Source organism: Lepidochelys kempii, chromosome 9 (assembly GCF_965140285.1).
Source record: "Lepidochelys kempii isolate rLepKem1 chromosome 9, rLepKem1.hap1, whole genome shotgun sequence".
Taxonomy (NCBI): Eukaryota; Metazoa; Chordata; order Testudines; family Cheloniidae; genus Lepidochelys; species Lepidochelys kempii.
Window position 1 is genome coordinate 100,995,038 of NC_136388.1, and position 23,844 is coordinate 101,018,881.

At 51.7% G+C, this 23,844-nt stretch overlaps 1 protein-coding gene across 1 annotated transcript; it reads right to left on the reverse strand.

Moving 5' to 3' along the window:
- Positions 1–1,176: 1,176 nt before the first annotated feature.
- LOC140916775 (UAP56-interacting factor) lies at positions 1,177–20,727 on the reverse strand. The gene is made up of 9 exons (XM_073358573.1): positions 20,550–20,727; positions 15,215–15,358; positions 8,632–8,771; positions 5,813–5,937; positions 4,307–4,394; positions 3,019–3,062; positions 2,855–2,929; positions 1,971–2,082; positions 1,177–1,354 (listed from the first exon to the last, which is right to left on the reverse strand). Exons 1-9 carry the CDS (start codon positions 20,623–20,625, stop codon positions 1,259–1,261), a joined length of 900 nt encoding a protein of 299 aa, XP_073214674.1. The 5' UTR covers positions 20,626–20,727; the 3' UTR covers positions 1,177–1,258.
- Between the last annotated feature and the right edge of the window lie 3,117 nt (positions 20,728–23,844).

A 23,844-nucleotide genomic window follows, 5' to 3' on the forward strand; every position in this document is an offset into this window, starting at 1 on the left:
GCTCTGATGTGAAAGTGAAAGCATTCAGTCCCTTCCCTGGCCAGCAGCCAGGCCCAGGCCACGTTCCGTGCATTCACGGACTGACGAAGGGGCACGCATTTAGTAACGGAGCTGAGTCTGGGAAAGTCTAAGTCCCACCGCGCACGCTCGTTAGCGCCTGTAGCCTGGCCTTCATTTGGAGGTGCTCTCAGGAGGCCCCAGCCCTGTAAACTCTGTGCAGGTAAAGCCTTGTTTACACGGGAACCTTAGGTACCAATGGAGCCACGCCGGGCAGATCCCTAGTACAGACGTGCTGCAGCGATGTAAAAAACAACTCGCTCCGGCAGGGGCTTCCTTGGCACCGAAGCAGGGTCGGCCTCACCCGTGCGAGGCTCTTCACATCAGTGCAGCATGTGTCTGCTTGGGGTTTGCACTGGGGCAACAACCTTAGTCAGACCAGCGCAAACCCCCCAGCACCCAAGGCCTGGGTCACACTCCTGATGCGAGGTGTTCACTGACCATGATGGAAAAGTGTGTGCGCCCAGACCCTGTCTTCACACCTGTCTGTAAGTGCTTGGCCTGCCCCATAAATAAATCATTCAGAATTCAGTGGACAAGAACTAAAGCAAACTACCCTAAGTTCCCCTGAGACTGGCACGCTTTCCTTTCGGCACCTGTGTGCTGGTCCATCTCCCAGGTCTCAGACTCCCTGCCTTCCCAGGCACCCCCATCCAAGCAGTGGAAGAGAACAAGTGCCGCCCACTGGGCGAAGCCAATGGGGGTGAAAGGCTGGGTGCTGACCTGGGAGCTCAGGGGCTGGCAGGATGCCTTGAGGGGGCCACAGGAGAGGCAGAGGGCCAGACATCCTCCCCTGCACAGGAGGGAGTCACTGCCACAGGATCACCCCCTGTAGTCCTGGCAGTGGGGACCAGACTTGCTCCCAAAGCTGGTGGGTCCCCCTGCGATGATGGAGAATCACGGCTCCATGGCATTGCAGCTCCCTTAAAGATATGCTACCAGGGCCTCTGTCTGCCCACAGCAGCCCCAGGACTCGCTGGCTGGAGGGCAGTTACGCAGATCTAGGGGTCACTGCCTGGCCAAGACTTTAGCCCTGAAGTTCTTGTTGTCCTGCCCCAGACAGTACCTTGACTCTCTGTGTGTACTCAAGGGTAGGGTGTAATACCAAGGCAGCCAGCAGAAAGGGAATCAATTGTGTTTTATTGGTGGCCCATGATTCACGTTGGGCTGGATCCGCCGTCCCCGGGCCACGCACATGGCACTAGGGCAGCATGACTGTCCGGCCGCTGTCCCTCGCTGCCGTAAAACGCCTCTTGTTCCTGAGGCCGGAGAATCTCTCGTCCAAGGTCAGGCTGGTCTGCAGGGGAAAGGGAGGGCACAGCGTGATTCACACCCTGATCTGCAGGGGGTATGGATTAAAACACGCCAGGAATGGGCTTCTGCAGCCAGCAAGTCAATTAAACTATCCATCCCATGGAGTTGTGCAAGGAGCTTGATAAAATGCATTTGGCTGGAGATCCTCCTCAGTCAGGACAGGAACAAGCAAGGGGCATGTGAGTACACAGTATCTAGTAATGCTGTCCTGGCAAGGAACGCGAGTAACTGGGAGGAAAGATAAAGCAGGAGCTTGGAGCTATTCTGGGTCACTGTGGCCATATGTGTGTGACAGTGTGAAAGCCAGAGCTCTGCGAATAACCAGCGTTTTGATTCAGGGGCCAAACTGGAAAATCCCCAAAAACTATTTCACGTTGAACAAAATGTTTTGTTACCAAGATTTTTTTTTTTTTTTACTTTTTAAAACATAAAATTGAAATAGTAAAATTCAAACAAAATGGGGTTTTGAATCCAAATTGAAACGGATTGTTTTGAAAATCCGAGTGGTCACATGACAACTGTGCCCTGCAGCCGTGCAGCGCGGAGCATGGTGTGTGCAGCTGATCTGAGCATTCACACACTTGTGCCGTCCGCTCTACCTGATTCGCCATCGCACGGAAGTTGAATCTTAGCGGCACTCCTCGGGGCTGGGCCTTGGCTGTCCTCGGTGGGGGTCTTCTACCTCTGAGGAATGGTCGCTTGCTTCCCGGCCTGTCGAATGTACGGAGCATTTAGTTAGCAAGCAAAGGTCGCCTGTTTTCTATCTCTCTAGCAGCAGGCAGATGAAAGGGCCACCTGCATCTCCTTAGCCTTTCTGGGGGTATTGTTCACTGCAGCCTTGATGAGTGTGATTGTCAGGGGACAGCTGCCCGTGCAGCTTAACCCCCAGCAGGCACGCAGCGCTGGGGCTAAAGGGAGATGAAGTCTGCGGCATACCCAGGCAGTGGGGCCCAGCCCTCCACTGCTACTCCAGCCCCACGGGTGGGCGTGGGGGGGGCAGGGGGGGAAGGTTGCTAGTTGCTGACTGTGCCTTGCCACTGCATGGCCCTAAAGCCCCTCTTCCAGCCGGGGCCTGGAGCAGCATCTCTCTCCATGGCCCCTCTGTGCCTCAGTGAATCCATGGCACCCCACTGGGCCAGTGGTGCCTTTCCAGCTCTGGCACGATATCTGCTACTACCAGCCAACGGAGCCGGCCCTCCAGTTCAAACAGAGACGCTGAGATCCAGAGGTCCCAGGTTCGCTCCCCACCGCTCGTCCCACACACTCTGTCGCGGCAGGTGAAGCCAAGGAATGAATAAATGGGAGGAACCTGCAATCCGCTTTCAGTTATTCCAGGAGCAGACCGAGGTCGTATCTTTTTTTTGAAAATTTTAATCTGAATGATTCACTCAGCTCTAAGGTGCGAAAGGGATTTCAGGGGGACCTTTTCGGTGTCCCAGATCTTAACCGAATGTTAAGCCACACACCGGGGCCCTTTACTCACAGACGGATGTGGCTGGCCTGAGGATTAGACACAGAAATGGTTAGAACTGCTCCCGAGCTGGGCTGCAGGTGCCACCTGCCAAGAAAGAGAAACTCAGCCCATTTGGTTGCCGTAGCGATGAATTGGTCACATTTGTGTGTCTCTCTCCTAACGCTCCCAATTACCTTCTCGTCCGTGGCCGTTTCCCTTCCGCGTGTGGTTCTGTTTGCTGTAAAATAAAACTGTCCCTCAGAGAAATAATTCCCTCTAAAGGAGCTTAAAATAACAATCTTTACACAGAATATCACCACTCTACGGTGAAGGGCCCTTTAGAGTATCACTCACTGCTTACGCTAAACACTCTGTTCCACCTCCCGTTTGCTGTGGTGCTGGGAGCACCCTCCCCAGCCCTGAAGACGAGCTGGGTGTGGCTCGACAGCTTGTCTCTCTCCCCACCAGAAGCTGGTCCAATAACAAATATTCCCTCGCCCACCATCTCTCTCTGATATCCTGGGACCGACATGGCTATAGCTACACCGCATATCACCAATAAGTCTCAGTGAAATTTGGTTTTCACTGTAACGTATGGATTGGTCTGGGCTAATTTTGCTCTGTCCCTTCTGTCATGCAGTCCAAGCAAACCCTACTTTATCGCCTATTCTACTGTTATTAGCCAGAGGCCAAAGTGGTAAGCTGAGACTGTGTTTGTAATGCAGCGTTATCATTTAGTGCTGTGGGCCTGGGTCCTGCACATACTGATGCCCACAAATGTCTGTGGGCTCTTTTTGCACGTGATTGCAGGATCAGGGCCCACGGAGCAATGCTAACAAGCATCTCCATAAAACTTGGCTTGAACAAATTGTATTAATATTCACTATTGTAAGGGGCACGATTGTCCACAGGCACCGGGCTGATCTCTAGCGGTAGAAGGAGAAGAGTTACAGAGGCCAGAAATGGACGTGATGGTTTAGGGTATGTCCCCGCAGCCTGCATCGCCAGACTCTGGCGAGCCGGGCTCGCAGGGCGCTCTAGCAGGGCGGTGTAGACAGCCCTTTGAAGATGCTAGGCTTTGCAGCCCTCGCCTGAGCTGCAGCTTCAAAGCGCTATCTCCATAGCTGTGTTTAGCATGCGCCCTGCTAACCCAGGTCTGTCGACTCAGCCCACAGCACTGCGCCTCCAGCCTATGCAGACTCACCCTTGGAGGCCAGCACCAGGACACGTGCAAGACACTCAGAACGGACTGAACAGCATAAGAGCAACTACGGCCCCGATCCTGCATATGCTTACTCGCTTTTGGAATATAGGCCCAGCTGGATTTCAATGGGCGTAGGGGCCTTTGAGGCTCTGGGCCATGCTCTCTGTATAACAATGGCTATTTCTCCCAGCTAATTGCAGAAGCAAGGATGCAAATGGGGGAGGGAGGGAGAAAGGACTATTCACATTAAAATAATTATCAAGCTTGTCAGATCTTACAAGAGCCTGTCGCACACTGACCCCTCTGGTAAAGCTGACTTTGGATTGCCTCTGCTGGAAGGCTGGTCTCCTGTTTAGCGTGAAAGGCCTGCAATTAAAAGAATGCCTTGAGGAGGAGCATTGGGAAAGGTCTCGTCATCCGTTGACTAGGAAATAATCTAACTGGGTTTGATTTTAAAACACATGAAAAGCAAATCAGGATCGGCCTGCTTCCCAGGGCTGCCCACGTTGCTGCGACTGGTAAGACATTCCAACCGCTTCTCGCACAAAGCTGGGAGGAGCCAAAGTCTCTTGTGCCAGCACCGTACCTGGCATAACAGGAGTGATGCCATGGTACGCTGAGCTGGAACCAGGCTCCTGGGCCGCTTCTCGTTACACCGTTATTCTATTACGAGCGGGTCAACCATTCCATTTTATCCCCCTGACCATTTCTGAACAAAATGACAAATTAAAGTCTGGTTTTTCAAAAAGAAAAAACCGTCAATTTTCAGTTCTCAGATTTGGGGTTTCTTCCCTGCCCCCTCCTCTCTCTCCATATTTTAATTTGGGGGAAGGGAGTAAAAAAGGAAAAGAGATGGGGGTGGGGGAACAGAAATTAGAAAACCAAAATTTGCCTGCAGAAATGTTTTAAGCATTCAAACACGTCAGTTCAAAACAAAAGTAACATTTTTGTTTTATTTCAAATATTTTCATCAAAAAATCACACTTTGTTGACATCAAGCTGGTTTCATGAAAAATGGACAGAAAAATTCCGACCATCTCCAGCCACTGCGCAGAATCCCACCCCTTGTGCTCCCTTTCTCCATGGCATCATCATGTGTCACTGAACTCAGTCGTGCATAGTGCAGTCCAATCTCCAAGTCATGCTGGCAGAGAAGTAACTGGGGGAAATACTGTGGCCTCTGTTATAGGTCAGACTGATCCAATGGTCCCCTCTAGCCTTAAACTGTCTGAACAGAGCATCAGCCTTCGCTTAGAATTTCCTTGCTTTCCTTATTTTCAGTCCCTTGAGCCGAGATTCAGACCACCTTGCTGGTGTCAGTAGTACCTTACTCCATGAGTCGTCTCACTGGTGGGGTTACTTGTACAGTGAGGTCCGATACAGCGTGAATTAGGCTACTGAACTCTGGCATTTAAGGTTTTAGCACCTTTACTTTATTTTATTTTCAAGTTAAAATTTCTGTTTTTATAAAAGCAAAAGTAACTCCACCTTCCAAGTGCACTCAAAGTGCCGGACAAAATGTTTAATACAAGTTGAAACTGTAATGTATTCGTTAAAAGTGTCAGAGGAAATGTCTGGTTATTAAACACAAGCATGCAGTAAACTTATTTCTAAGTGATTTTAGCAATATAAAAAGGAATATTTCATAAAGTGCAGTGCTCTCCATGGCTGCTGCACCTCGCCAGTCAATGCAGAACAAGAGAGGAGATTTAATAGCACGAGAGAGTTTTACAAATTGACAAGGAAATAATTTCTCGATCAGATCAATATACCAGACTGTTTACCTTCTAGATGGGGCTTCGCCAGTGACTCCCGCTGTTCTGAATCTCTTGGGGCGCTGGGGTAGCCGTCTCTGTGCTTCAGGCTGTCCGCTGTCAGCTTTTGTAAGCACTTCATCATTCTGGTTGCCCTAAAACATAGCAACAGCTCGCTTGCGATCAGCTAGAATTGCTGCGTTGGCTTTCTCAGTAGCCAAAGAAAAGGGTCACAAAATATGACAAAGCAGGGGTTTAGTCTCTATCAGAATGCTCGTATGGCTGTCGTTCCTGATCTATCCCCAGTCACACTGCCATGGGGATCAGACAGACTTAAACCTGTTTGTTTGCTGGGGGGTTTTGCTTCCCTTTTGTACATGGTGATACTTGGTCTGCTGTAAAGACTGTGTGTCCACGCAGTCTGCATTTCTCATCGCATCATTCAGGATGGGCTTTGTTTGGCAATTTTGAGGGAGATTCATCCTTGGAATTTACTCACTCCCACTGTCCACATGTTAATTTTGCTGGGACTGACTTCTCTCCTATGCAGGGCAGTTGTCGCTGTGTCAGTCCCAGGATATTAGAAAGAAGGTGGGTGAGGTAAAATCTGTTATGGGAGCAGCTTCTCTTGGTGAGAGAGGTGAGCTTTTGAGCCACACAGAGCTCTTCTTCCGGTCAGGGAAAGGTGCTCCAAGGGTCACCTTGTCTCTTCTTTCCTATGTGACTTTTGTATTGTTATGAAAGATCCTGATGTGTAAGTGTTTTTTCTTCTTTGATAATTGACTTGGTATGTAATCGATCCCTTCAGCTTATTAAACCCTGAGATGTTTTGTGGTCTTTCCCACTATGGCATGGCTATTTCCTCTGACCTGTGATATTGTAGCAACTTCTTTTCCTCAATCATGTCTTTTTTTAACTGTAATTAACAATTTTTTGACACTATGAATGACCGGGTAGCCTGTTTCAAAGGGAGTGTGCGGGCACGGCTGTATTCTATTTCATAGGAGAGACAGAAATACCAAAACTTGTTTGTGGAGACACAGGATTGTGCGAAGACAGTATGACCCCAGGTCACAACCCCCCTGAAATCCCACCTCAGTCAATAAACTACTGGTTACTTTTCGCCCATGTGCTGAAATACCTTGCTGGCTCAGAGCCTTAGAATGTGGAAGAACAGACACCTCAGAAGATACCCATTCGGTAAAGTAGGGTTTCCACATTACTTCTAAATACTGCTACTCACTATACCCCGCCATGTCTGTAGGGCCATATCCATCTCACTGTACCCACCCACTGACCGATGCATGTTTCCACAGACTCCTACTCTGTTCATTTCTGTGGAATGAAAGCTACCTTAGAATTATGCTTCCTAGCAACTACTTCCGAATTTCTCTTAATATCCTGCCATAGTCAGTACGTACCTGACTCATTACATGCCCTTTAAACAAATACCAAATTCTATACACCTGCAGATGCAGCACTGCCTTCTCTCGCTCAAAGGAGATGGTCATTATGAGGTATCATTAGTTTTAAAAAATGTATTCAGCTCCTGTGGAGTACTATTTTCAAACCTTCCTAACTCACCCAAATCAAAAGGCAACTCTCCTCCATCAGGACTATCTACATACTAAATTTCAGCTTTCTGTCCCAAACTGTTTTGGTGCTAGAGATGTTCAAAATAAAGTTACAAGAATGATTTTAATGGTAAAGGTGTATTGTCCCCGTATACTCTTGATGCTAAAAATAGCTGAATCACTTTCACTCAGACCTTAAAAACCAACCAAACAAAACCCCACTCCTGAAGAATTTCAGCCTGACAAAGTGAAAGTCTGAGACAATTACAAGAAACCCAAAAAGGGGAGTTTATCATGGAAGCAGTTGAGCAACCTTAACTAAAGCTGGATTCAGAGTAGCAGCCATGTTAGTCTGTATCCGCAAAAAGAAAAGGAGTACTTGTGGCACCTTAGAGACGAACTCATTTATTTGAGCATAAGCTTTCGTGAGCTACAGCTCACTACATCGGATGCATGCCGTGGAAAATACAGTGGGGAGATTTATATACACAGAGACCATGAAACAATGGGTGTTACCATACACACTGTAACCAGAGGGATCAGGTAAGGTGAGCTATTACCAGCAAGAGAGAAAAAAAACCTTTTGTAGTGATAATCAAGGTGGGCCCTGCTGGTAATAGCTCACCTTACCTGATCCCTCTCGTGACCGTGTGTACGGTAACACCCATTGTTTCATGATCTCTGTGTGTATATAATGTCTGCTGCAGTTTCCACAGTATGCATCCGATGCAGTGAGCTGTCGCTCAGGAAAGCTCCTGGTCAAATAAATGGGTTCGTCTCTCAGGTGCCACAAGGCCTCCTGTTTTTAACAAAAGCTGTCACTAGCACCTCGTAGAATCAAAGGCCATTATCCATGTGCCAATGAGCCACAGAGACCTAATCTTTCCAAGCCCACTGAAATCAAGGGAAGTCCCCCGTTGACCTCAGAGGGCTTTGGATCATGCCTTGTGTGGGCAGAAATGACGGCGTCTCTTCAGCTATTTCCTGGGGAGAGGCCAAAATAAGTAAGGGGCGGTGACATGGTCTCTCTCTGTAAGGAATCCCTATAAGTCAGGGCTGCTCGTGCACAGCCAAGGGCACAGATCCCGTAAAATACATTGGCAGCATTACGAGTTTCACATCCTATAAGCCTAACTGGACAACAAATAAAATATTCTCTACTTAGATGCTCTTCTCTTAGGCAAGTCAAGCTAAAAACCCCAGGCCCTTCCAGAACGCTGTGACACTGAGGAGCAGCTGTGGATTCCCGCCTCCCCCTCCCCTTCCCCAGCCTACCTCTTGAGCTAAAGCCTGGTGGTTTAAAGGGCTCGCTCCATTTAATGTGGCAGCTACTCTTCTTGGACCAGCCATGGCACTTCTAAATTGTCTTCTATTATACTGCTGCTGTCCAAACCCTCTTCTAAATTGACTGGGTCCTAGGAAGATAAACACCTGTTTTAGTATCCTTCACAACCTTGGCAGGAATTTGAATGGTTCACCAGGTTCGTTCACATGGACCGAAGGGTATCTCTGCTGACAGTGAGCGGGAGCTCGGGGGCACAGCTACTCTGAGTTGGCTTTGTTATAAATTCTTATTTTGAAAGCACCTCTTCTTTCAAAATCTGTCTGGCTGAAACTTAGTGTCAGCCTGGGTGCAACAATTTTAATAACAACAAAATTAAAATGTGTTGGATTTTCTTAGTACAGGGGCTTGAAATGTGTCTTGGAATGGTGGGCTCTGTTTTGCTCAAAACCAAGTGGATTAATTTAAAAAAATGTAAGGGGGGGTTGTCTTTCCAGTGACTCGATTTCAACATTCTAGATTTTAAAGCTGTATCTCATTTGATTTAGGAAAGGTCTGAATGTTAAGATTTAACTGACTTGTAGACAGAAGGCAATTCTGACTTGTAATAAAGACAGTACCCCAGCGAGCCTTCCCGTCTGCCGCTGGAGCTCCCATCCCCACATTGCTATGAAATAGCTGTGTGATGCCAATGCCCTCTGGGCACTGACATGCAAATGAGAGCATGCATGTGGGGGATTAACCTGCAAAAGCCTGGGTATGGTCATGAATGCCCAGGTGATGATGCTTCATAAATGTACAGGGTTCTATTCCCTTTTGTAGCTGTATAAATCTTTGCATAAATTCTGCATCTACTGCTGCTGCTGTTGGTAACAAATGAGCAGTCCACACACACATAGCTTAAAACCCATTTAGCTTTAGTGATATTTTCTTTTCTCAAAGGCTGTTCATGCTTTTGTGCTTTCTGAACTGTAAAGAGAGAGTAAAACAGCTCTTAATCTTTCAGGTGAAGTTATGGTGCATTATGGTCTAATTACTATATGTGATAAACTCATGTAGTCAGAATTGTTTGTCTTTTTCAGAGTGGCCATCTCAACAAAATGTATATTCAGACTCATGGAGGTGTATAAATTATTGGTCGGGACATAGTTTCAAGAACAAGCATAGTTCATAATGCTTTACAATGCTTAGTATCTCAATGCAGTTAACAAAATACTGCACTCTACAGAACTTCAGTAGTGCAAAATGCAAAGCAGGTTCAGCATATCTACAGCACCGAGTCAATAATTCCTGATGACTTGAGCAGCTAGAGATGCAGTGTTCTTATGAAGCACTGATGTTCCTTTGACACATGGGCCTCACAGGTTACGTCTGCACTGCAGTGTAAGCCCAGGGCTCAAACTCAGGCTCAAGCCTAACCCCCCTTCCGTCTACACACAAATTGCACTAAGCCAAGACCCCACAGAGATGGAGGGTCTGAATCTGACCCAGGGTTCAAGCCCGATGGCTTTGCAGTGTACATGCAGCCCCATTGGAGTCTTGTTCTGGGACTCTGCCAAAAGTATCCCACAGGCCGACTTCCTGTGCCCTGGGCAGTCAGGTTTGGTGGACTGTCAAGTTTTCCCACGCTGTACTACCAACAAAGAACTGCAGTAGCCACTTTTTGGGAGGACACGAGGAGTTCTGGGATGGGGTGGTTGGACATAAGCTCACACAATGCAGTGTAGATGCTGGAGGCCCAGGTTGGGACCCAGGGTTCAACAATTTCTAACCTGGGGTTACACATGAGTGTAGATGCTCATTCAATTTGTGAATACCTTGATTTTCCAAGAACAAATCATTGCCAAACCAGATTGATTTCCCTCTTTGACAGGGTAACTGATTTGGTAGCTGGGGACTACGTGGTGGACACCATATACCTGGACTTCAGCAAGGCTTTTGACACCGTCCCCCATGACATGTTGATAAATAATCTGGGGAAATGCAGGCTGGAGCAACTACCATTACGTGGATACATTATCTGTTAAACAACCGCAAACAGAGTAACTATTAATGGAATGACGTTGAATTGGAGGGAAGTCTCAAGTGGGGTTCCGTAGGGATCTGTTCTGGGTCCGGTGTTGTTTAACATCAATATTAATGACCTGGATGTAGGTGTAGAGAGCATCCTGATCAAGTTTGCAGATGACACAAAGCTGGGGGGGTTGCCAATACAGTAGGACAATGGAACAGACGCCTTGGGAGGTTGTGGGAGCTTTTTCACTGGAAGTTTTCAAAAAGAGGCTGGATAACCCTCTGTCTTGGATGGTTTAGACACATCTTCACAGGGGGTTAGACTAGATGACCCTGGCTTGTCATCTAGTCTAAATAACTTCTAACTGTGTGGCTCTATGATTCTAAGCCCTAGGTTAACAAACCCAGGGTCTGCTAACTCGAGGTCTACTAACCCTGGGCTTATATTGCAGTGAAGACAGACCGTCCCACAGTGAGTACTGATGAAGGCTTTAGCCCCAGCTGGTGACAAGTGTTGGAAAGTTAGCTGAGGGAATATGGTAGTTCGGAGGGGAAAGAAGGGAAGGGCAGATTTAGGATGCTTAGGTCCTAACAGCGGTGAAGCACTATAGCACAGCTCCAGGAGGGTACTGGCTATTACAAAAGTGCCTCCCCCCCCCCCCAGAAGGGAATGGCAATGTGTCGATAGTCGATGGACGTGGTGCCACGAGATGGCGCTCAAGAATATGAAGCATTGTTCATAAGTTTTATAGGCTCAGTAATGTCTTCTGGTTGCAGCGCCCTGCGAATGGCTTTCTTTGAGCTGCTCTGAATACTGGCTATTCCACTGCAGCAGTGACTGCAGAATGACGTTGGCGCATCTGGGCAGGGAGGAAGAGAAAGGAGATAGAAAGCTGTGGTTTGATGAATCTAGGTAATCTGGGAGGAGCTGGGGGCCTTCCTCCAGGAAATTAGCTTTACAAACTGATTCGCTCTGGAATCGTGTTCAGCATCTAAAGGAAGTAGGTGCCGTTCACCCTCTTCTTCCACTGCTCCGGGGAACATTCCCCTCTCGCTCTGGCTGACAGAGGACAACTCATGGCCAGCCCTGGATCTTTCTCTCCTGGAGTCCCAAGCTGTTGCTAACCATTCCCTCCTTCCTGCTCTCCTTGTTCTGCCCCCATGGGGTGTTTCTGTCTTCCCCCTTCTCATTTTTCTTACTCACCGCTCCTGGGTTGTTCTTTTTGTCCCTCTCACCCAGCTGCCAGACGCCACCATCACACTCCCCACCCACCACCTTCCCCGCAGGCCGGTGAGCAGGCTAGCATGGCTCTGCATGGGGGGAGAAGAAAGCAGCCTCAGCGGTGCATTTCCTTACCGCTAGGAGGCACTGAGCTCAGCGGAGCCTTTTCAGGGTACAGTAAATCCTGCCTTAGCAACCACCGCTGAAGAGAGACCACCTGTCATCTATGACCAGCGACCACATTTTCTTACTCCCTTGAGAGCTGGGTGCCTGGCCAGCAGCCACCGCCCTCCACTCTGCCTCAGAGCTGAACAGCCAGAGAGTGGTGGCTGCTGGCCGGGCGCCATGGCCAGCAGCAGAGCAGAAGTAAGGGTGCAATACCACTTGTTTTGAAGAGAGACCACCTCTTACAAGCGATCACTTTTGCTCTTGGCAGGTTTTACTGTATTTCACTGGTGCAGCAGGAGGGATTAATACTAACAGTAGCCAGGGTCAAAAAACCCTGCTCCTGCTGCCAGTTCACATTGCAAAGCCTCCACGCACGAGTGTCCTGAGCCATAGCTAGTGTAAGTCATCCCTGCTTCACTGGCTTCCACAGAGCTACCTGGATTTACAGCAGCTGAGAGTCTGACCCAGAATACATTGTGAGTATGTTGCTATTTTAAAAGTTGTAGACCCCACCTCTGATGTAGCGGGACAATGTTCATTAAAGCAGATTTTCATAAACTCAGCAGAAGAAGCAGACTTGCTTTGTGCTGACACGGGGAGCTCCAAACTGTGTTTGTGCAGAGCACAGCTATGCTGGCAAAGAGCCTCCTCCACCCCTGCAAGCTGAGCTCTGAGGGGAGCTCCCATGAGAGCAGGCTTGACAGTCCTTCCTGGAGAAGATTTAACACAGAAACTCCAATAATAGGTTGTCATTGAAGACTCTCTGGAGCAATCTTCACCAAGTTTTAGGCCAAATTCCAATACAGGCAATTGAATTTCACCTGTGTAAATCCTTTGCTGCTTTATTCAGAGACTTTGTTCTTCTTCATTCCCTCTCCCTAAAGTGTTGTGTTGCAACTGTCACACTTCAGCCCAGAAATGGCTGCATTTCAGGGGTGACTGAATTGAAGTGAGCCCATTCAATATATAAGGTCAAATTCTTGGCAGTGCTGAGTACCCTAAACTTCCACTGACTGCAACTCCAGGAGAGGCAGTGGGTGCTCTGTAGCTTACAGGAGCAAGTCTTAAATGCAGTTTAATCTGTAAAATGCTGAGGCTTCCAAAAACCACCTTGTAAATTAAGAATAAGGGAATACCTTATTAATTCCTTTTTAAAGGAATACCTACACTAAAATCATGAGACTGTATCCCTATTTTCACCACTTTTACAAAACTATGATACATTTTGTACAAAGTATGCCTTGTGAGGCATCATTTGAAAACTCATAATTTGCTGATCATTATTGTCCTGGTAAAATATGTGTGGCAATGTTGTATGTAAAGTTATAAGATTCTACAGTATGATGTTACTAAAGCATATTCCAAATCAGTTCCTCAGAGACAAAAGTTTAGCCAGCACCACAGCCTGGTGTCAACATAATCAAATGGACTATCATCTGGTTAAGCAGCCATTCTTTGGCAGAAAGAAGGGTGTAAGCAAGACATTTACATTTTGGCAATGGAACAATGGGGGTTCCCATGTGAACAGACTGGCCGTCACCCGAACCCCCGCTGGAGATGATTCTCAAAGAGAAGGAGAAGATATAAAGATTAGGAACAAAGGACACAAACCACCTCTTTCCCCTCATCTTTACTCATGGCATCAACAATGTTTGAAAGACAAAAGAAACATCATTGAACTGGGTCCTGGCTGAAGGAACTCAGCCAGACTGCTGTGCGCATGTGGCGAGAAAAACCTTTTTGCTTCAAGTTCACTTAGCTTATCAAGTTAGATATTAGTTTGCATTTTACCTTTTATTTCTTTGTAACCAATTCTGACTTTTATACCTCATTCCTTGTAATCACTTAAAATCTATCTTTCTGTAGTTGTTAAACTTGTTTTATTGTTTTATATAAACCAGTGGATGTTTGAATTGTGGTATTTGAAAACCTCCATTTGAGACAACAGGGTGTGTGCATTTCATTTTCTATTAATGAAACAATGGACTTTCTATGAGCTGGTACTGCACAGAAGGAAAGAGCTGGGCAGTACAAGATACACATTTCTGGGGACAAGTCTGGAACTGGGAGTTTGCTGGTGTTACTCTGCAATATAATTCAGGAGTGGCTGACTAGAAGCTCTCCTATAATTCATCTGGGAGTGATACACATGCTAGAGGCTGTGTGTGAACAGACAAAGAATGGTAGTTCTCACAGCAAAGCAGAGTAAAAGGCACCCCAGGCTGGAGAATTGAGGGGCCCCAGCTGTTCAGCAGACCAGATTGTACCCTGGGAAATATCACAAACATCTTTACTTTGACTTATTTACCCCTGAGTTCACTATTGTCAATGGCCGAACAATGGTGGTTCAGGGTACAAGACCATCAAAATCCTAAATAATGTTTTGCCCAATTTGCTAGGGTAAAATAAGAGTAACTTCTTCTGAACCTTAGCAAATTCAGTGATGCTCATTGTGCTGAATGAGAATGTACCAAGAGAAAGGCAAACACAAACAGGACCTATGCTCAGTACTCATACTGCACTGCAGACCGTTTGCACTGAGAAGAGAAATATTTAAGATCGAGCAGAATAAACCTCAGCAAACTTGTTTAACAGCAGTAAAAAACAGACGGAAAAATTCTAAGATGCACAAAAGAAGTCACTTGAGCTTTGTGGCTAAAAACTAGTAGAGCCGATGTAGATTATTGTGTGGTCACACTTTATGATTCAAAGCACGTCCTAAAAATAATGGATTCAACCACAATGACAAATTAACTCCAATAACCGAGTCAGAGGGTGACCTAAGGGGTAATTTTCTGGGTGTGTTCTGGGAAAAGGGGGGATTAGGAAGAGTATAATTAAAATATGCAAAATTCAAAAGGGAAGAGTTGATATTAAGTCATTTTGAATTAGTAATTCATGAGGAAGGAAGGAGGGGGAAAAAGGCATGAATTTATGCTTTGAAAGAACCCAGATAGTCAATTGTTACAGACAAATTCCCTTTTGCTAAGCTCCCAAGAGCAAAAGTAGGTATTACAACCACGCAGGATTAGAGAAGCAAAGGTTTGGGATGATATCGCTTGGTATGCAAATGTACTCTCGAAAGAGGAAAGTCAGTGTGGCTGGCTTCACAGGCATCCTTCCATCCTAAACATCTCCTTAGTTCCTATGGCTGCACTTCAGCATTTACATACCTTGCAGGTTTCGTTGCATCCAGGTACGGAACCTAGGTCTCCCGTTTCCATATGCTGAATTCCTGTTCTTGACTTGCTGCCTTCGTTTGTCCCCTACTAACTTTGCGCCTGTTTGTCCTTTCCTGTGGCGCTTTATGATGTCATCTGGATAGGAAAACAGAGAGGAAAAAAGACAGAGAAAACGGCCATTTCAAGTCATGCTGGCACAACCATTAATGAATTAATTGTCCTGACAACTCCGCATTTTACAAATGGAAAAACCAAGGCACAGCAATGATAAAGGCCTGAAAGTGGGGTGATAAATGAGGGGTCACACTCATTAGGGGTCTGAGTTCATTTAAGCTGACATCAGTAAAGATGTATAGCCCTGACAGTGTTCCCAACTCTCAGGGATCTATCATGCATCTTGTGATTTTTTTTCATAAAGCCGCAGCTCCAGGAGTCATGAGATTACGTGAGAATCTCTGTTTCCATTTAAAAAATACAAGTAAATTTCTAGCCCTGCTGGTTGCAAGGAAAAACTTTGAAATTGTGAATGCTTCGAAAGTTCAGAAACCAGCAGGCAAATAAAAACAACTCACATGGTGGTATTACTATTATATTTTAAAGTCTCATTACTTTTCAGACAATCTCCTGATTTTCAGTGACCTGACTCGGGACTTTTGAATCCCTGGGGTTGGTGACACTTCTCCAGCTGTCTGGAACATGCACTAAAACTGGTGGATGGGGGCCCATGAGCTGAAAAAGAATGGTCTGATCAAGCCGGTATCATCCTGTAGCACTGAGGGACAAGCAGATGAGCACAGAGTGGGGAAATGCCTGCGTTTCATGGCCGGGCGGCATGCTCTCTCTAACAGATCCCTCTTCTGTCCTCCTAGCTATTATGTCTCATGTTGAACAGAGGGATTCCGTTTCCATGTTTGCTCCATGGCCAGCAGCGGCAGCTAGGTATTTTGGGACTCGCCCGCTGCCTCTACAGGGAAAGGAGAGAGCAATCTGCTGGCTCTTGTCCTGCTCTATAATGGGTTAGTGACTGGGACAGCGCCACCTGTCAGCTCTGAGTCATCCTCAACTCTGCCTCACCACAAATGGGAAGAAAGGGGTTTAAAATACAAACAAAAAGGAACCAGGCAATACTGCTAATGTCCCAGATCGCCACACAGCAAAGGCAACCAGGCAATACTGCCAATGTCCCAGACCTCCACAGAACACCTGCTGCAGGGCCTATAATTAGCTCTAAACAGATCAGGGGCTTTTAACTGTTTGTTCAGTGGAGAAAGAGATCCTGGGTCACAGTGTTGACAGCATGAGACCATGCTGTTGTTCGTGTCGTCTTCTGCTGGACTCTGTTGCCAAATTAGTGGTCCTGAGCCTGTACAGTGCCACCCATTCATATGGCTGCAGTTAACTTTTCCTCTCCTCACAGCTGGGTTGTGATTAAACCCTTATACATTTAAACCTAAATTAGTGGCATTACGGCAGCAGGAAGGAGAAGATATCTCTCTCCCGCTCGCTCGCTCTCTCTCTCTTCACCACGGTCTTACTCCAGTTTTTTGCTGGTTCAGCTCCAGTCAGGCACCTGTATTTCTGTTAGTTGCAGGCTTCCTTAAACACATACCTGTGCCTATAGACCACTGTGATAGGACATGCTTTAGAAACACTTAAACTAGACAAAAGCAGCTGTGCACCTTAGGATGGAACATGGTGTTGCTACTCTGAGAGGCTGCAGAAAGAGCTCCTGCCTCATGTGGGTTACTTAGGACGTGCCTGGGAGCTTTGCACAGTTTTGGAAGCTAGCATCCATCTTTTGCAAACTTCTTACGCTCTCTACAAGGCAGCATGTGGCCTCTGGATCACTTTATGAATGCTTCAACTGCTTTTAGCTAAACAATTCTCCTAAGAAACCCTCCCCAGTTAGCCAAAGGCTCCAGTTCTCAACAAGGTGGGTTAAAATAAATCTAGGCTTTGTAACCCAAAGGGTTCTGAAGTCTGGTGCACCAAAATAAATAAATTAATTAAAATGAGGAAGAGGTTCAAGAAATGAAAAGTACCTTTAAAATCTCATAGTTCCAAAACTCATTCAATGTGCCTCAAACTTTCCAGAAAAATTCCAACCTGTCATCAGATAAAGTATATGGAATTCCAGACAGATTGTTTCAGTTTTCACTGAATTAGTGGGGGAAGGGCTGTCAAAATCAGGGTTATAATGGAACACTCACTTCCCCCCTTCTTATGCAGAGACTGGTAGAAGGTGTTTTTTTGTTGTTTTTTTTTTTTGGAGGTGGCTGTATGCCAGGAGATTTCCTAGAGCCATTATTGTGGGTACAAATCACTCCTCAAGTGCTTGTCATTTGTCAATCTCTATCAAAAATACCAAGAACCAAAGGAACACAAGACCCAGAGTAAGTGAACAATGTCAGGTATGAGTGAGACTAGACTCCCTGCCTGCTTTTGTGATTTTGCTACCCTGCCTGCCAGGAGCCGAGCCCATGGGGTGGTCTCAGTGTTAATGTGCTTTAATGGTCTCACTGAAGTGTGCCAGTGAGGCATGTGCTTCTTGGAGCACAGACATCTTTGACGTGCGTTACTAGCTGAGTCCCTGCTTGCTCCTGGTGGAGGAGGGAATGGGGAGCTGATGCTGGGCTCAGAGGACTGATGGAAATCGCTCTCCCTTTGCTGTAAGTGAAAAATACTCAGTTGTTTACTTGACCACCTTTCCATGTTGAAAAAGAAATAGGTATAGCAACGGTTACCTTAGGGCTGTCTGGGACCTGGCTTTATTGTCGTAAGTAAATACTGTAGAGAAGAGACAGCAATGATGAAAAATAATTTTCTGCTGTGGGACTGTGCATAGGAACTCTTAAAGTCTTGGGCATATAATATCCGCATCTACAGTGGAGTGGGACAGATCTTTGGTTGGTGTCAGAGCAGAAATATCTAACTCGATGTGTAAGTGGGACGATCCAGTGGAGGACTCCCTCCCCCCACTCCCTTCTTCCTTTGCAGTATAAACTCTTATCACAGAGGCCTTCAGCAGTGGGATTAGGAGCTATGAACCTGCTTCTGATCTCCCTTTTATACCCACTTTACATCACTGTATCTCCTTTAACTTAAGTAGAGTTACTCCTGATTGACAGTGGTGTAAGTCAGCCCTATGTAGCTGAAAATGAAGAGCCAAAGACCTGATTTTGATGCTGAAAGTGTCTCCTTAGAGCTGCGGCCCCTACATTGCCAAATTAACCTTCCCCTTGAGGTAGGTGTACTTTGCAGGGATCACAAATAGAAATGGATCATAAAGGTTCTGCTAAAAGTGAGCCTCCAAACCTGCCACTGAGCACCACCTTCCGTGGGAGCTCAGTAAGGAGGGGACAACCACACCTCAGAGGACTCAGTGCTAGGGTCACTAAATGTAACCAAAAACAAATAGTGAAATTAGGGGCCAGATCCTCGGAGGCTGTAAATCAGCAGAGCTCCATTGAAGTCAGTCAGCTACATCAATTCACACCAAGCCAAGGATCTGGCTCTGGGTTTTCTGTGAAAAAAATATAACTTTCTGTTGTTCTGCTCCAGAATTTCTACTGTATCTGGATAGAAATGGTCCAGTGCATCTGTGAAAAGTATGAAGCTAACCCACCAATTAAAGCCTGGCAAAGTTTGTTCATAGAATGAAAATGTCAGTGTAATAACCCTCCAGGAGCTCTATCCCAAACCTTGTGACTTAATAAAAGGACAGTTGTTTATGCCCAGATCAACATATTCACTGCCAGAAAACTGACTGGCCTAATGAGTGAGCTGCTACAAATAGTCTCAGCACTAAGTGACCACAGGCCCTGGCTCACGTTTTCATTTCGGCCGAGGGTCCATTTATCAGTCTCCCTCCAATGTGCTGGGTTTGAAACGTTCAGCTCTGAAGTTAGGTTGTGTCTCAGCAGCGTTCAGAGTCCGTTTTTTAAACTATGATTTTTTTTCACCTGATCTTTTTTCTGTCCTTTAAAACACACATGGTACATTTATTACATCCATACATTCTCTTGGAATGTCACCTTGATCTTTATATTTTATGCTGCAAGTTCTGTATGCCTGACAGCCTGCTGTCTTTCTGTATAATCTACGGGGGCCTATGTCATATAACAGAAACCTCAAAATACAGGGGGGAAACCTGACAAAACTGCTATTCTGATGTTACTATTCCTTGGTAAGGGTCTACTCAGCTCCCATTAATCTCCATGGCAGTTGACTAGGCCCCTAAAATTCCTAGATTCTGCTGCAACTGGGAACTAAGTTTATTTATAAATAAAGGCCGAATTTTTCAAAGAGACATGACAGACTTGGGCATCTAATCCACCTCATCCAGTCAAAGTGCACTGGGTCAATTCCTTTTTCTTGTTTTCTTTTAGTCCAGCACAACAGAAAAAGGTCAGCATTTTCCCTGCTGTGGTATTTGGCTTTTCACCATGTTCACAATATTCCTCCTCCTTAGAACAGAAGCATCCCAAATATCCCAGCAAAGGCCACATGGTCATTTTTTAAATGTCATTCCCTATGAACCTGATCGCTGTAAAGACCCGGAAGGAAGCTGCTTGCCCGGGCTGAGCCGAACCCGGGTCCTGCTCCACCTGTGCCGAGCGTGCGGGGCAAGCAGCACCCCACTCAACACCACTTTCTTTTCTCGGTGTTTGTTTGTGTCTACCCAGACTCCGACTGCCTGCGGAGCCCGGGCCGGGCCCTCGCCTCAGTGACCCCGGATTTCAGGGTGGCAGCTGCGGCTCCCTGGCCCGTAAGCCCCAGCCAGTGTTTACCGGCAGCAAGGAAAGGCTCCAGTCGGGTCTTGCCTCCCCCCAGGATTTCTGCCCCCTTTGCAGAGGGGGCCGGGGGGAGCGCGCAGCCGGGGGCGGGATGATTTCATGGCCATGGCCTTGTGCGGAGGGCGGGCCCCCAGCCCCCGCTGCTGCCCTGGGCGTGCTGCCGGGCGCGGGGAACCCCCCGGTCCCCCCCAGCTCCGGCGGCCAGGGCAGGCTGCCGCGGCCACGAGCTCTGGGACACCAGCCGGGGCGCGCCCTGGGGTAGCTCCGCCAGCCGGCCCAGGAGTTCACCCAGCGGGGCAGGGCGCCGGCCCAGCCAGCAGCTCCGAGCCAAGCCCGGAGGGGCCCCTCGCAGGGCTGCGGCAAACGCCAGCGCAAGGGGCTGAGCCCCGCGCAGATCCCCGCGCCGCCCGCTGCTGCCCCGGCCCCGGCGGCGCCCGGCGCACGGTGCGCTCCGCCTCGCCAAGCGCTCCAGGCTGCGCGCCCGGGGGAGCCCTGGCAGGGCGCTCGGCGGGACAGGGCCCGGCACCTACCCAGGGACATGTCAATCTCCTCCGCGCCCGGCTCCGGCCCCGCGCCGGCTCCTGGCTCCGGCCCCGCCGGCTCCATGGGCTCCTGCTGCGGATCCAGCGCTGGGAGCGCAGTGGCGGTGCCCAGCCTGGCCGGTGCCCCGGGCGCGCTGCCCAGCTGCCGAGCTCCTCTGTGCGCCTGCCTGGAATGTGCCGGGCCGGAGAGAGCCAGCGGGCCAGCAGCACCCACCCCCGGGCACCCTCCCCACCCCCAGGCAGCTCCCGCCCCGGGCACCCTCCCAGCCCCCAGGCAGCTCCCGCCCCGGGCACCCTCCCAGCCCCCAGGCAGCTCCCGCCCCGGGCACCCTCCCCAGCCCCCAGCCAGCCAGCACCCACCCCCGGCACCCTCCCCACCCCCAGGCAGCCAGCACCCGCCCCGGGCACCCTCCCCAGCCCCCAGCCAGCCAGTACCCACCCCCGGCACCCTCCCCACCCCCAGGCAGCCAGCACCCGCCCCGGGCACCCTCCCCACCCCCAGGCAGCCAGCACCCGCCCCGGGCACCCTCCCCAGCCCCAGGCAGCCAGCACCCGCCCCGGGCACCCTCCCCAGCCCCCAGCCAGCCAGTACCCGCCCCCGGCACCCTCCCCACCCCCAGGCACCTCCCGCCCCGGGCACCCTCCCCAGCCCCCAGCTAGCCAGTACCCCCCCTGGCACCCTCCCCACCCCCAGCCAGCCAGCACCTGCCCCGGGCACCCTCCCCACCCCCAGCCAGCCAGTACCTGCCCCCGGCACCCTCCCCACCCCCAGGCAGCCAGCACCCGCCCCGGGCACCCTCCCCACCCCCAGCCAGCCAGCACCCACCCCGGGCACCCTCCCCAATCCCCAGCCAGCCAGTACACGCCCCCGGCACCCTCCCCACCCCCAGCCAGCCAGTACCCCCCCTGGCACCCTCCCCACCCCCAGCCAGCCAGCACCCGCCCCGGGCACCCTCCCCACCCCCAGCCAGCCAGTACCCGCCCCCGGCACCTCCCCACCCCCAGGCAGCCAGCACCCGCCCCGGGCACCCTCCCCACCCCCAGCCAGCCAGCACCCGCCCCGGGCACCCTCCCCAGCCCCCAGGCAGCCAGTACCCGCCCCCGGCACCCTCCCCAGCTCCCAGCTAGCCAGTACCCCCCCTGGTACCCTCCCCACCCCCAGCCAGCCAGCACCCACCCCGGGCACCCTCCCCACCCCCAGCCAGCCAGCACCCGCCCCGGGCACCCTCCCCACCCCCAGGCAGCCAGCACCCGCCCCGGGCACCCTCCCCACCCCCAGCCAGCCAGCACCCGCCCCTGGCACCCTCCCCACCCCCAGCCAGCCAGCACCCACCCCGGGCACCCTCCCCACCCCCAGCCAGCCAGCACCCACCCCGGGCACCCTCCCCAATCCCCAGCCAGCCAGTACACGCCCCCGGCACCCTCCCCACCCCCAGCCAGCCAGTACCCCCCCTGGCACCCTCCCCACCCCCAGCCAGCCAGTACCCGCCCCCGGCACCTCCCCACCTCCAGGCAGCCAGCACCCGCCCCGGGCACCCTCCCCACCCCCAGCCAGCCAGCACCCGCCCCGGGCACCCTCCCCAGCCCCCAGGCAGCCAGTACCCGCCCCCGGCACCCTCCCCAGCTCCCAGCTAGCCAGTACCCCCCCTGGTACCCTCCCCACCCCCAGCCAGCCAGCACCCACCCCGGGCACCCTCCCCACCCCCAGCCAGCCAGCACCCGCCCCGGGCACCCTCCCCACCCCCAGGCAGCCAGCACCCGCCCCGGGCACCCTCCCCACCCCCAGCCAGCCAGCACCCGCCCCTGGCACCCTCCCCACCCCCAGCCAGCCAGCACCCACCCCGGGCACCCTCCCCACCCCCAGCCAGCCAGCACCCACCCCGGGCACCCTCCCCAATCCCCAGCCAGCCAGTACACGCCCCCGGCACCCTCCCCACCCCCAGCCAGCCAGTACCCCCCCTGGCACCCTCCCCACCCCCAGCCAGCCAGTACCCGCCCCCGGCACCTCCCCACCTCCAGGCAGCCAGCACCCGCCCCGGGCACCCTCCCCACCCCCAGCCAGCCAGCACCCGCCCCGGGCACCCTCCCCAGCCCCCAGGCAGCCAGTACCCGCCCCCGGCACCCTCCCCAGCTCCCAGCTAGCCAGTACCCCCCCTGGTACCCTCCCCACCCCCAGCCAGCCAGCACCCACCCCGGGCACCCTCCCCACCCCCAGCCAGCCAGCACCCGCCCCGGGCACCCTCCCCACCCCCAGGCAGCCAGCACCCGCCCCGGGCACCCTCCCCACCCCCAGCCAGCCAGCACCCACCCCTGGCACCCTCCCCACCCCCAGCCAGCACCCGCCCCAGACACCTGCATCAGCACCCAGCCAGCACCTGCCCTGGGCACCCTCCCCCAGTGCCAAGCCAGCACCCACCCCTGGCACCCTACCCACCCCCAGGCAGCTCCCGCCCCGGGCACCCTCCCCAGGCAGCACCCGCCCCGGGCACCCTCCCCAGCCCCAGGCAGCACCCGCCCCGGGCACCCTCCCCAGCCCCAGGCAGCTCCCGCCCCGGGCACCCTCCCCAGCCCCCAGCTAGCCAGTACCCCCCCTGGCACCCTCCCCACCCCCAGCCAGCCAGCACCTGCCCCGGGCACCCTCCCCACCCCCAGCCAGCCAGTACCCGCCCCCGGCACCCTCCCCACCCCCAGGCAGCCAGCACCCGCCCCGGGCACCCTCCCCACCCCCAGCCAGCCAGCACCCGCCCCGGGCACCCTCCCCACCCCCAGCCAGCCAGCACCCGCCCCGGGCACCCTCCCCACCCCCAGCCAGCCAGCACCCGCCCCGGGCACCCTCCCCAGCCCCCAGGCAGCCAGTATCCACCCCCGGCACCCTCCCCACCCCCAGGCAGCCAGCACCCACCCCGGGCACCCTCCCCACCCCCAGCCAGCACCCGCCTCAGACACCTGCATCAGCACCCAGCCAGCACCTGCCCTGGGCACCCTCCCCCAGTGCCAAGCCAGCACCCACCCCTGGCACCCTCCCGACCCCCAGGCAGCACCCGCCCCGGGCACCCTCCCCAGGCAGCACCCGCCCCGGGCACCCTCCCCAGCCCCAGGCAGCACCCACCCCAGGCACCCTCCCCAGCCCCAGGCAGCTCCCACCCCGGGCACCCTCCCCAGCCCCCAACCAGCCAGTACCCGCCCCCGGCACCCTCCCCAGTTCCCAACTAGCCAGTACCCCCCCGGTACCCTCCCCACCCCCAGCCAGCCAGCACCTGCCCCGGGCACCCTCCCCACCCCC